Source organism: Myotis brandtii, unplaced genomic scaffold (genome assembly GCF_000412655.1).
Source record: "Myotis brandtii unplaced genomic scaffold, ASM41265v1 scaffold312, whole genome shotgun sequence".
In the NCBI taxonomy this organism is placed as follows: domain Eukaryota; kingdom Metazoa; phylum Chordata; class Mammalia; order Chiroptera; family Vespertilionidae; genus Myotis; species Myotis brandtii.
Genome location: NW_005361955.1, coordinates 2,324,123 through 2,336,674, shown reverse-complemented (window position 1 = coordinate 2,336,674; position 12,552 = coordinate 2,324,123). Strand labels below are relative to the sequence as shown.

The window sequence follows — 12,552 nt, the reverse complement described above, 5'->3', positions numbered from 1 at the left end:
CCAAACGCAGGGGAGCTGTCACCTGGCGGAGGGGACCTGACCCAGGCTCGGGGCTCAGCCCCCCCATCCTCTCGGACCCTCCAGGACTGGTGGGAAATCACGGACATGGAAGGGCGATGGGTCCAGCCGCCGCCACACTTTGCCTCTGCTGTGCTCCTATCAGGAGCTCCCTCTCTGCTCCTCACCAACACATCCCACCCTGTGAATACGTGCGGGCTTTACAGTTATAAACATTTCTGGGAGGCTGTCTGGCGTCACGCCCAAGAGCAGGAACTTGGGTTTGGATTCTGGCTTTGACATTTACAAGCTGTAAAACGGACAAGTTGTCCAAGGCACTCCCCGTCTATGGGCCTTGGTTTCCTGAGCTAATGGGGCTGGCAGTCCCTGCCCCACAGGACTGTGGGGAGCACTGAATGAAAAGATGCATGCAAAGTGCCCATGGGGCCATACTGCTCATGCCTCCCCCCTCACACCCATTTTGCAGATGAGGAAACTGAGGCCCAAGGAGGCCGAGGGACTTGGCAGGCATCATAAAATGAAGACTCCTCAGAGTCACGATACAACCTCGGCCTGTCTGACCCCAGAGTCCAAGGCTGGAGCTGGGTCGTGGGGTCCAGTGTCCAGGCAGGAGGGCAACCAGGACTAGCTGGGGCCCGGGAGCTTTTCTAGCTGCGGGCCCCTCTGTGTCCCTCAGAGTCCCTTCAATCTGCTCTTTTTCGACTGGCCTTACTCCTCCCAGCATGCGGCACCAGGCCTGGGCTCGTACCACTGGTCAGGGCCTTCCTGGGGCTTCCTGCTGCCCACCCTCCTCTGTGGGCTCTAAAACCTTTAGTGAGTCCTTCCTGATTATGTAATAAACTTGTGCAAGTCCTAATGATCTGACCCTAACTTACTGCCAGCCTCATCTCCACTCACTCAACCCATCTCACAAATTCCACTTCCAGGCCTTTGCCCCAGTTGTGCTCCCTTCTGGAATCTCTCTCCCCCTCCCACCCATGTGCCAATGAGGCCAACCTCTGTTCTCCCAGTGTCTCCTCCAGAAAAGCTGCCCGCATGCCCTCCACTCACCAAAATGAAATTACTTTCTCCCCAGGTTCCCACAGGCTTTTTTCCAGCCCCTGAGACATCGCCAGTCCCAGGTGGCCTGTTGGCAGAGTCTGTCCAAGGCAGCTTGGCCCAGGTTCAGTATGCTGCCCCCGGCCCCACCCCCACGCATCCAGCAGACACTCAATTCATTTCTACTCCTTCAAATGTTTATTGAGCACCTACTGTGCTCCAGGGCCTGGGCTGGGTATTATGATCTCAACCCCAGGCTGGTGGGAGACAGAGTCTTCACAGAGCAGGACGGTGGGTGAAGAGGTGGGTTGAGGGGTAGTATGTGCTCTGGGCCAGCTGGACCTGAATTCAAGCCCAGCTCTTGCTGTGTGACTTGGGGGCAACTGTTTTCCCTCTCGGAGCCTCAGTGTCCCCATCTGTGAAATGGGAATCATGGCTCTGCCTCCCTTGCAGGGGTGTGAAAGTTAAGAGGAAATGCCCATGATGTGCCCTTCGAGGCTGGGTAGACAGTGGGTGCTTAATAACTGCAGCTTCATGGGCAGGGAGTAGCGGAGACTCCTTGTGTCCCACACACAGAGGCATCATCGCAGGAGACTCTGACCACAGTCCTGGATGGTCCAGCTCATTTTCCACATGACGGACAAGGAAACGGAGGCTCACTCAGGACACACAGCTGGGAGTGGCAGAGCCAGGATCCAAATCCAAGTATCTGACCCCAAAACACGAGCCCCACTGTGTAAGGGCCTTCCATGGGGGGCTTCAAAGGCTGAGGACAACCCCCCACACCTGGCCTCTCCCCCACACTGTGAGTGGTGCAGCAAGGGTCCCAGGGCCAGGTGGGCTGGGCTCCGCACCCCACTCCACCCTAGCCCCAGCCTGTGCCGTCTGCCTGGGCAGCTGAGGGAATTGGATTATCGGATCTGAGTCCATTAGGCCAGGGCCTGGTGCACACTGAAGTCCTGCCAGGCAGCTGACTTCCTCGACAGGCAGGGAAAGGGAGGCGGTTGAGGGGGGCAGGTCCAGGCCCTCCCCTAGGAGCCTGAAATAGGCCCCACCTATCCTGCCCCATGGTGGGAATAGGATCCCTCTCACCTTCCCAGCTCCAGAAACCTCAGGCCGGGTGTGACTGCCTCTGGAAACCAGTCACCTTGGGGGTGGGGGTGAGGGGAACTGGGATGACAGCCCCCACTTGCCAGGCGGTGGCCTTCCCCCATCAAAGCCCCACAACCGTCTCAAGAGGCAGGGCTGACAGCCCTTCACAGATGGAGCCAGTGAGGCCCAGAAAAAGGAACTACGTTGCCCCGGGTCAAACAGCCTGAAAGTGGCAGAGCCCAGAGACTTGGCCGCAGCTCCATGGCCTCAAAGCCCCGGCGCAGACACGGAGGGAAGGGCTGGCCCCTGGCAGCGGGTTCCCTTCTCTGCACCACAGGGCACTTGCTGTCATAGTGGGAGGGGAAGGAACAGATGTGGAAATGCTCTGTGAACTGAAGCGCTAGGCAAATTGGAGGACATGACGGCTAATATTGGACCTCGGCCTCCTCCCCCGTCCCTCCCGGCCTCCTGCCCCAGCCTCACCTTGAGCAGCCGCCCACTGGCTGTGCCCAGGAAGACCACCGTGTAGTTGCTGACACTGGCCACGGCCACGGAGGAGAGGCCCGGGGCTCGGAACACGGGCGTGGCCTTCAGGGGCTGCAGGATGGACAGCGGGTGCTGCAGGTGGGCGGCTCCACAGTCCAACTGCTCTGGCTGCAGCTGGAAGAGAAGCAGCACATCAGACCTCGGCCCAGAACCTTCTCCCGCTCCCCGCCCGCACGGTGTGCATCTCCGGGCTCAGCAGCGGAGCCTTAAAGTCTTGCTTCTGCTTTATAGGCCCAGCTCTGGGCTGAGACCCTAATACGAGCAGGGTCCCGCCCCCGACCCCAGACTGACCCCTGACCTTGGCTTTAGTCACAAAATTTCCCCAAGATGATGTTTCAGGTCCATAGGAGCCATTCCGGAGGAGTTGTGGATGGGGTAAGAAGGGCTGGCAAAGGGACAGGTCAGTGTGCAGGGGGCGGGGAGGTTGGGATAGGGGGAGCCTTACATACCCTCATGCCCTTGTAATAGCAGGCTGCTCCTCCTGGCTGGTCACAGCCTGGCAGAGCAGAGGAGCCCACACCAGACTCATCCTCTGCCTCAGCTATGTCCCCACAGCAACCATGGGGTACCCTCCTCCCAGCCCCCCTGCTCTGGCCCCAGTACCACCTCCAATTCCCAGCAGCTCACAGGACTCCAGGTTGAGGCCTCCCCTCCCCTCAAGCACACATCCCCTCATCTACCCACATTACTGATGGGAAAATCAAGGCTAGATGCCTCCAAACCCCCAGTCCCACCATCCAGATCAATCCAGTGCCACCCTGGGTAGCAAACCAGCCCCACCTCACAGGAGCATGGCGGCTGCGGCTTCTGATCCCCGTGCCCCGCCGTTTCCCGGACTTGCCCCCACCTTTCCCATCCTCCTCCAGGTCTAGGTGGCCCTTTCAAAGTTTCCAAAAATACAAAGCAGATCCCAGGAAGCACCTTTGAGAAGATGACTGTGCACATCCACAAGGATGCAGATACAAGCGCAGTTCAGAAGACCGGATAGGGGACACCACCTCCTATCTGACAGGACTGAGCCGGAAACTACATAAATGATGGCACATCGTCCCGAAAAGCCACTCCCGCCCCTTAGTGCCACACACACACACACACACCTGATTATGACAGAAGAATTACGGGATGTCAGAGCCATTTTGGTAAAACAGATGCATAAACAACAAAGTAAAAGTCATGACAGTAACCATGTCAGGTTTGCTGGGAACAGACATCAATTCCCTGAAACCCGGAGGCCCTCTGAGGCCACACGTCACAGACGAGGAAACTGAGGCTCGAGATCACCAGCTCAATGCCACAGACTGAAGCCGACGGCAGACTTGAACTCACACTGGCCCCCAGAGGCCAGGGCGTGGGCTTCAGAGGCTCGGAACAGGGACTCAGAAGGTCACCAGAACATAGCATTGAAACTGGCTTTAACGTACAGCTTAGGGAGGCTTTTTTTTTTTTTGCGTATCTGTGCTTTTTGCAAACCTAAGCCATTGACTATGTGCCTGTGTGATGTTTGCACAAAAGCTCAACTAGTTTTCAAAAGAAAACAATAAATACTGGGTCCTTCTGTCCTTGAGCAAATAAACATAGTTGTGGCCTCATGGGCTTCTAGGCAAGGGCTGTTTCCCAGCAGAACCCTGAGAGGTTGAGCCCGAAGTCTAGAGATGGGGTGGGGCTGGGGTGCCCTGGGCAAGAACCCATGAGTGGAGTAGTCTTCCGTGGGATGGCTGGAGGTGACCTGAGCAAGTCACTTCTCCGAGCCTCAGTATACTCAGCTATAAAATGGGTGCATCTCTAGCACCTCCCTCCTAGGGGCTGGGATGAGATAATTCATTGAAAAGCACTCCCAGCAGGTTTGGCCTATGGTCAATGCTCAGAGTGTTAGCAGATACTATTGCTGTTTCTGATATGATCGTCACTACAATTATTATAAAGTGGAATCGGGCAAATCATGCCTACCTCAAAAGCGTTTGAACCGCCCTAACCGGTTTGGCTCAGTGGATAGAGCGTCGGCCTGCGGACTCAAGGGTCCCAGGTTCGATTTCTGTCAAGGGCATGTACCTTGGTTGCGGGCACATCCCCAGTAGGGGGCGTGCAGGAGGCAGCTGATTGATGTTTCTCTCTCATCGATGTTTCTAACTCTCTATCCCTCTCCCTTCCTCTCTGTAAAAAATCAATAAAATATATATTTTTTTAAAAAAAAGCGTTTGAACCTGACTCCCTCCGACCCCTTAAGGGTAAGGCGACCATTCTCTCATACAGGAGGCCTTTCGTTCCCCCACATTTCCCCAGAACATAGCAGCCAAGTGAGCCCTTTAAAATGCAAAGCAGGTCTTCCCCGTTTAAAACCCTCTATTGGTGACTTACAGAATAAACCCTGAATCCTAAATCCTCCCTCCCATCAGGCCCCTGGGACCTTCAAGCCCATTCCATACCCTCCTCCCCTCACCCGTCCACTTCAGCCACACTGGCCTCATTTATTTCTCACACATTCCAGGCTGGGTCCTGCCCAGGGCCTTTGCCCTTGCTGTTCCCTCTGCCCGAGGTGCCATTCCCCGGGTTGTCATATACAGTTGGCCCTTGAACAACACAGGGGTTAGGGGTGTTGCCTCCCTGTGCAGGTGAAAATCCGCGTATAACTTCTGACTCCCCGAGTCGTCCCTAGGTATCCAAAACCTGAGGATGCTCAAGTCCCTGATATAAAACGTCACAGAATAATGCACACAGCCTGCCCTCCACATCCACGCACTCCCAAACACAGATGCAAAACAGTGTTTTTGATCCGTGCTTGGTTGAATATGTGGATGCAAAACATGAGGATACAGAGGGCCAACTGTACGTTTTTTAAAAGCCGCCTGTAAGTGGACCCATGTGGTTCAAGCCCGCATTGTTCAGGGGTCAGCTGTAATTGGCTCCCTCTGGTCCCTCGGCTTCAGTCCTGCTCTGCCCCACTCCGTCCTGTGTGAGTGCCGAGCTGGGGCAGCCCTGGAGAGGGGGCACTGCACCTCCTCCCCAGCTGCCTACCCCAGCCAGGCCCCCTGAGCCACCCCGCAGCTGCAGGGAGGGGGCGAGCGGGCTGTCTGCACTCAGGCCTGGAGGGACGCTCTCCCTCGGGGTTACATAACTTTTCTTCACTGAATATGGATTACTTGCATCATTAAACAATAAGTTGTTTTAAAATTAAAATGGCAAACCTTTGCCCAGAGGGCGTGACCTTCCTCCCTGAGCTCCGGGAGTCTGGGAAGGAAGGGAGACCTGAGGCCCCGCTGTCACCTCTGAGGTTTCCTGCCCTGGGCCCTGCGATGGGGGGTCCCGGCCAGCCCGGGCGGGGGGTCCTGGGAAAAGCCGGACAGGCGCCCAGCTCCGGGTGATTTGTGGGCCAGGGCAACAGAGACGATGAGGGGGGAGCGTGCTGGGAATTCGGCTCTCGCCTGCCTGCCCTGACGTTCACAAGCCATTAATTCTGTGCCGAAGGAATTTTCTAAAAAGCCTTTGCTCCAACTTTTTTTTTCTCATCCTAAAAATAAAATTAAAAAAAAATTTTTTTTAAAGGAGAAGTAACCCATCGGCCGCCCTAACCGCCAGGGGAAATCACAAGGCTTTGAACTGGCTCAAGAATGGAAGCGGGAAATGCCTCCCCTGTTGGGGGAGGGGCTGCCGGCCGGAAAACGGGGACAGCAGGCTTGGGGACCAGGCAGCTGTCCCAAGTGTGGCCTCAGCCGAACTTGGTCTCCTGGGGAGGCCGGCTCCACGGGCCCAAAATACCCCTCTGACCAGACGACACTGCTTGGAACTCCTTCATTAGCACCCGCCTCCCTTCAAGTCTCACTCCGCGTGGGCCTGTCAGAAACAGTAATTCCCCCGGCGGTGGGGGGAGGGCTGGACTGTCCCAGCAGCTCCCTGCGACCCACAAAGGTCACCTTTCCAAGAGCAAAACTGGCCGGCCCTCCCCGGAGTCCAACCTTGCTCTGGCTCCCAGCTGTCCTCAGTATCAAGCCTGGCACCCAAGGCCTTTGTGATCTGGGTCTTGCCAACTGGTCAGGCCACCAGTCTCATTTCTTCCCTGTGCCCCACCCTCTGCGGCGAGACACCAATCTTCTGCAGTTCCTCAAATGGGGGCACATTTCCCCTCCAGGGCTTCTGAACCTTCGCAATGCTGTTTCCTCAGCGGCCAGTGCCCTTTCCGCATCTAAGAGCCGCTCAGTCCTTGTCTTCACCCCGCAGTTCCCTTTGCCAGGCGTGCCCAGCCAGTAAGTTTTTAGCCAGCCTTCGAAGTGTGACTCAAAACAACCCCCCTTCCTCGGTGAAGGCTCCGTGCCCGTCACCCCCTTCATTTATCACGGTAGCTTGTGCATGAGCTACTCCAGGGCAGAGACTGAGCTCTGGGGTGAGTATTTACTAAAGAAAGAAAACTAATTCTGACTAAAGTGTGAACAACTGCTCCCTTCCCAGCAGGGAGACTGAGAGCAACACTGCCAGGCTGAGTGCTGGAGAACGAAGGGAAAACTATGGGTCAATCGTACGCCTACTCTGCGTGTGGCCACACAGGGGAGGCAGGTGTCCAGGCCCAGACAACACCCGGCGGCTAGTGTTGACTCCTCTAAGAACTTCCGTTTACCCCTCTCTAAAATGGGACGAGCAGCAGCCCCTGGTCTCAGCTCTTTTCTGAGAGCAGGACGCTCCCTGACCCCTCCGGCTAGCTGCCTCCTGGTGCCAAAGCTCAGCTCTGCCCACTCTCCCATTAAAACTCTGACATATCGATTTCACTACCAGCTGTAATTGTGTTGACTTTCTCTCCCCAGGAAGCCAGTTGGAGTAAGAGCTTCAAGAGCCTCGCTTCTCAGGCCTCCCACATCCTGCCCGCAGACCCCACCAAACCTCAGTCCCACCGCAGGTGGCGCTCTGAGGAGGATGAGGCGGCGATGGTGGGCACCACGGCAGGCTGCAAGACCCCGTGGTTCCGTCCCAGGTAGAGACTACACCGGCTGTTGGGACTTTGTATATCTTCCTGCCTCAAGTTTTTTATTGTTATTGAACTGCGATCTTGGGCAAGTGAGGTTTCACTGCCAGGAGCGGAAAGCACACTTTGGGGTATTAAGGGGCGGACTACAGATGGCCCTCCGCTCACCTCTCCTGGGCTGGGGCTAAGCGGGCACCTCCCACTCACCTCCACAGCAGCCAAAAGGAACCTTTCAAACTACGAAGCACTAAATGCAAAGGGGGTGGGGGGCTGGAAAAGTAAAAGGACGTTCGTGGAGTAAAATCTGGAGTTTAGCTGAGAGCAAATTACCTGTGTTGGTTTCTTAGTTTTTAGACAAATGTCCTATGGCAGTGGTCGGCAAACTCATTAGTCAACAGAGCCAAATATCAACAGTACAGCGACTGAAATTTCTTTTGAGAGCCAAATTTTTTAAACTTAAACTATATAGGTAGGTACATTGTTATTAACTTAATTAGGGTACTCCTAAGGCTTAGGAAGAGCCACGCTCAAGGGGCCAAAGAGCCGCATGTGGCTCGCGAGCCGCAGTTTGCCGACCACGGTCCTATGGTAACGGAAGACGTTAGCAATGGGGGAAACTGAGGGAAGGGTGTGTAGGAACTATCTGTGTAACTTTCCTGTAAATCTAAAATTATTCCAAAATAAAAAGTTTATTTTAAAAAAATAACCCAAAACAGGTTGTACCCCCACCACAGCTCAACAGCCTTCAATGGATCCCCAGTGCCCTCAACATAAACCCAAACTTTGCTCCTGGGCCCTCAAGGTCTTACTGGGTCTGGCCAGACCCTTTGCTTCCCTCGACCTCCTGTCCCGGCCACTCCTTCTCCCTCAGCGTGGACAGCTGAGGAGCAGCCGGGAGATGCCCCAGAGACAAGGAGCAGGGGGGAGGGAGCCAACAGGGACCAGGCAGGTGCAATGTAATGGGGGCCTCAAAAGCCAGGCCCAGACAAAAGGGCCTGGATTGTTGCTTCCTGCAAAGCCCAGCTGAGTAACTCCTCCCCCATACTTCTTCAGAAGCGCTGAGGTCAAAGGGGAAAGTGTCCTCAAGGTCACCCAAGGACATGTGGTCAGGTCAGGATTTGAAGGCACACCTATGATTCTCAAACCCAAACTCCTCCCTCCCCCTTCAGTCTGTGGGGCCTCTCTGGACACTGTACCTACTGGGCTAGGAGTCCACTGAGCTGACACCTGCACGGAGGATAAACGGAGGCATGGAAAGAGCTCTGGGCGACTGTTTGCTGGCCCTGGGAGAGGTCAGAATGGACTCCATCCTGGGGGGCCTCTCGCAATGGCCCCCATGCCAAGGAGGAAGCTGCCTGCTGCCCAGAGAGGAAATACCAGCACCTCCCTGTGGGTGATCAAGACGCCCGCTTCCTGGACGGGCCAGGGCTGGAGAGGATGGCCAACAGGCCAGAGAACAATAGGGGGCCTGGCTCTGAGCTGGAGAGCAAAAGCCATGGAGGGGGAAACGAAGGCACACAGAGGGGCAGAGGCTCCCGCAGAACACACAGCGCAGTAATTCCCCACCTTGCCCCCGGCTGCCTGAATCAGGAGGGTGAACTGGCCAATGGCAACGGCCACAGCAGTTCACGCAGACCCTTCCGGAGCTTGAGAAGCTGGCGCGGTCTCCCCAACCCCCTCTCTGGAGGAGGCAGGTCACCCAGGCCCAGGGCCCTGAGGTCATCCAGGCCAACTGGGCACCATCAAGAAGGGCTGTGTGAGCCAGGCTGCCCTGAACACAAGTGTCCACCCACCCACAAACACGCCGGGGCCTGCAGAGGGGCTGGACACAGTCTGGAGGGACAGCCCCCAGGCTGAGGTCAGAGGCCTGGCTGTCCTGGGATGGGGATGGGAGCAGGGGGCCCACACACTCTTGCTGTGTCCCCCGCACAGACGGAAGCCGAGGCCCCTAATGTGCCAAGCTTCATGGCTCTTAACACGGCGGGGTGCCCCATTCTCTCTGAGCCTCAGTCTCCTCATCTGTAAAGTGGGGACAGTAACAGCAACACCGTAACAAACGTTCCCAGGTGGCTCTGCAGGCCACCGGGCAGACGCTCGGGGATGCCTGAGGCGTGGGGAGCCCCCAGGACGAGCCGCTCTCCCACTTCCCACGTGAGGCGGGGTCGGCAGTGCCGCCCGGATGTTGGGAGCCGGCCGGGCCTGCTCCGCTCAGGGCCCGCCTGGGAACGAAGGCCACAGCCGCTGACTCAAGCAGCCATTGTTTTGTTAGCTGGACGTGCCCCCCTCCACCCCCCCAGACACTCCGCTCCCCCTGCTTGAAGCTGTTTCTCATTCCAGCCCAGCCTGGCCCCGTTTCCAGCCCTCCCCCCAGGGTCCCAGAGGAGCACAGTGTGGGACGGGCAGCCAGCGACTCTTCTCTGGCCCCAGTGAGAAGTCCCTCCCTCCCACCAGCTCTAATGGGGGCGGGGTGGCAGTGCAGTGGCGCTGGCCCTTCCTTACCCGGAACAGTTCTGTCCCAGCTTCTTCCCTGAAGGGGGTGCAGGCCAGGAGAAGCTGAGAGCAGCGGCTGCCTCTCCGGCACAGGCTGCCTTCCTCCTCCTGGGCTCCAGGGCCCTAGAGACTGGAACTCACACTCTCCTCCCCAGAGGGTGCTGGCCTGGGTCCCAGAGTCACGGTACAACTGCTGTGAGTGCAGCCGAGGGGACAGGGCTGGCTTGGGGACCCCAGCAAACATCCCTGGGCCAAGTCCCAGGTGCTGGAGACATGGACGTGACACGTGGGTCCCTCTCTCTGGTTGACCAGATCCCAGTTCAGGGACCAACCCCTAGTTGGGAAGTGACAGCTTCTAGTAATAACAATACAGTCGTATCAACAACATGACAATAATAATCAGCTACTGTTTACTTTGTGCGCAGATCTGGGCCTACATAACCTCATTGAACCCTCACCACGCCCTAAGGCATGGATGCTACTTTACAGCAAAGGTAACCGGGGCACAGAGAGGTGCAGGGATCTGCCCCAAGTCACACAGCCATTATGTCTAGATGGGAGCTTCACACCAGGCAGGCAAGCTCCAGAGTCCTGGCCCTTCACCACAGCCTGTCATCAGCGGCTCTGTCGGGCGTTGCCCACAGCTGCTGGGAGCGTGGCTACTTGGAGCTGGAAATGCCCTGGGTTGCAAGCTGGGGAAACTGAGGCCCATCAGGGAAATGTCCACTTCTGGAGGCTCAAACACAGACGGTGGACGCATCCTGAGAGGGGCTTCGGGGGCGGGGGTGGTGCTGATCCCCCTTTAGCTCCTTTCCCAGGCCTGGCTTCCACTTCGAGGCTTCGCCCACTGCCCCCCCATTATTGACCGATCAGAGCAGAAAGTGCTATATGATTAACGCCCCACTGGGGCCTCACGGAACCTCGTAATGGAGCTTACAGCTTCCTCCCTCCTCCAGCACGTGATTTATTATATTTCAGGGTAAAGGACAGTGGAGTGGGCGGGGCGAGCCACACGGGCCCAGAGATGGGTGGATCCAGGTGGCATGGAGTATTGGCAGGAGAGTGGGCAGTGCAAGGCCCGTATGGATCGCCTGGTGGCCCGTATGGATCGCCCTGGTGGCCCGTCTGGATCTGGCAGGAGAGTGGGCAGTGCAAGGCCCGTATGGATCGTCCTGGTGGCCCGTCTGGATTGCCCTGGCCCAAACACGGGCTTTGGAAGGAAGAAAACAGACTCACTCTAGGGGTAGTAGCCAGGATCCAAATCCACGTGGCTGGCGCCAGGGGACTTTCCAGGCCTGTCCCCATGTGGAGACCTGCTGGTTTCCATGGCAATCCCCACACCGTTGTCAGAGCTGGCCCTGGGGAGTCACCTGGTCCAGCGGCAAGGGCGGGCTCTGAGAGAGAGCCTCCTGCTTCTGCCAGCACCTGGCAGGACTAATTCGGGGCTCGCACCCACGGTCCCTTCTAGAAACAGATCAACTGTCTCGCGCTTCCCAAACCCTTGCTGGCTCTCCACAGCCCACAGGACAGTGTCCAAATCCTTGGCCTACACCCCAGACCCCACACACTCCCAGTTTCATCTCTGCCTGCTACCCAAGCCACGTTCTACCACATCTCTGGGCCTCTGCCCCTGCTGTGTCCTCTGCCTGGAATGCCTTCCCCAGCCCCATCTGTCAAAGTCCTGCTCCAACGTCACCTTCTTCCAGGAAGCCCTCCCTGACTTCCTCAGATGAGGCTGGTCAGTGTGTGGCTTTGGCTACAGCATGTCTTTTGTCATGATCTCCTCCCTGACCATCTGAGGGGGGGGGCGTTCCTGGAGAGTAGGGACAGGGTCTGATTCATCCCTTTCGGGGGCTGCCATGTAACAAAGCTGAGCCTCCCCCCCACACCCCACCATACTGCCACACTTCAGAGCATCCTCCACCAGCAGGACAGACAGGTAGGAGATGCTGCCCAGGAGGTGCTGGGCTCTGGTAGGTGAAGGTAGCTGCAGTCCTGGGGAACAGGGGCCCCACACTTGGGGGCGGGGGTGGGGGGGCCTGACCCCTGCTTGGGACCATGCTGGGTACTGGGGTTTGGCAGTTCCACAGGCCCCACTAGAAAGCTCTCACTACTCCCAGAGCAGCCCCAGTGGGAGCAGAACTTCCCTGGGCCTCAGTTTTTCCACCTTTAAAATGGACCCATTCACCCCTTCCCACTGGGACGTCAGGGGCCCTTTGGCTCACACACGCCTTTGGCCGGTGTTTTCAGAGGACCCAGAGATTAAAGGTGAGGATCACAGACTCTGCGGCCAGGCACCGGCTCCACCTTTCACCCACTGTGACCGCAGGCAAGTCACTGCGTCCCTCCGGGCCTGTGTCCCCTTTTTGTAGATCGGGGATAACAATTCATTCTGTTTCGGGGGGGGGGGGGATTAAAAG

At 57.2% G+C, this 12,552-nt stretch overlaps 1 protein-coding gene across 1 annotated transcript in view; it reads right to left on the bottom strand.

The window, feature by feature from the left end:
• Positions 1–12,552, bottom strand: part of PLXND1 (plexin D1) — a 56,801-nt gene that overhangs the window by 33,693 nt on the left and 10,556 nt on the right. The window contains exon 4 of the mRNA XM_005870125.1: positions 2,632–2,808. Within this exon, the coding sequence (XP_005870187.1) occupies positions 2,632–2,808 (177 nt within the window). The remainder of the gene's footprint in view (positions 1–2,631; positions 2,809–12,552) is intronic.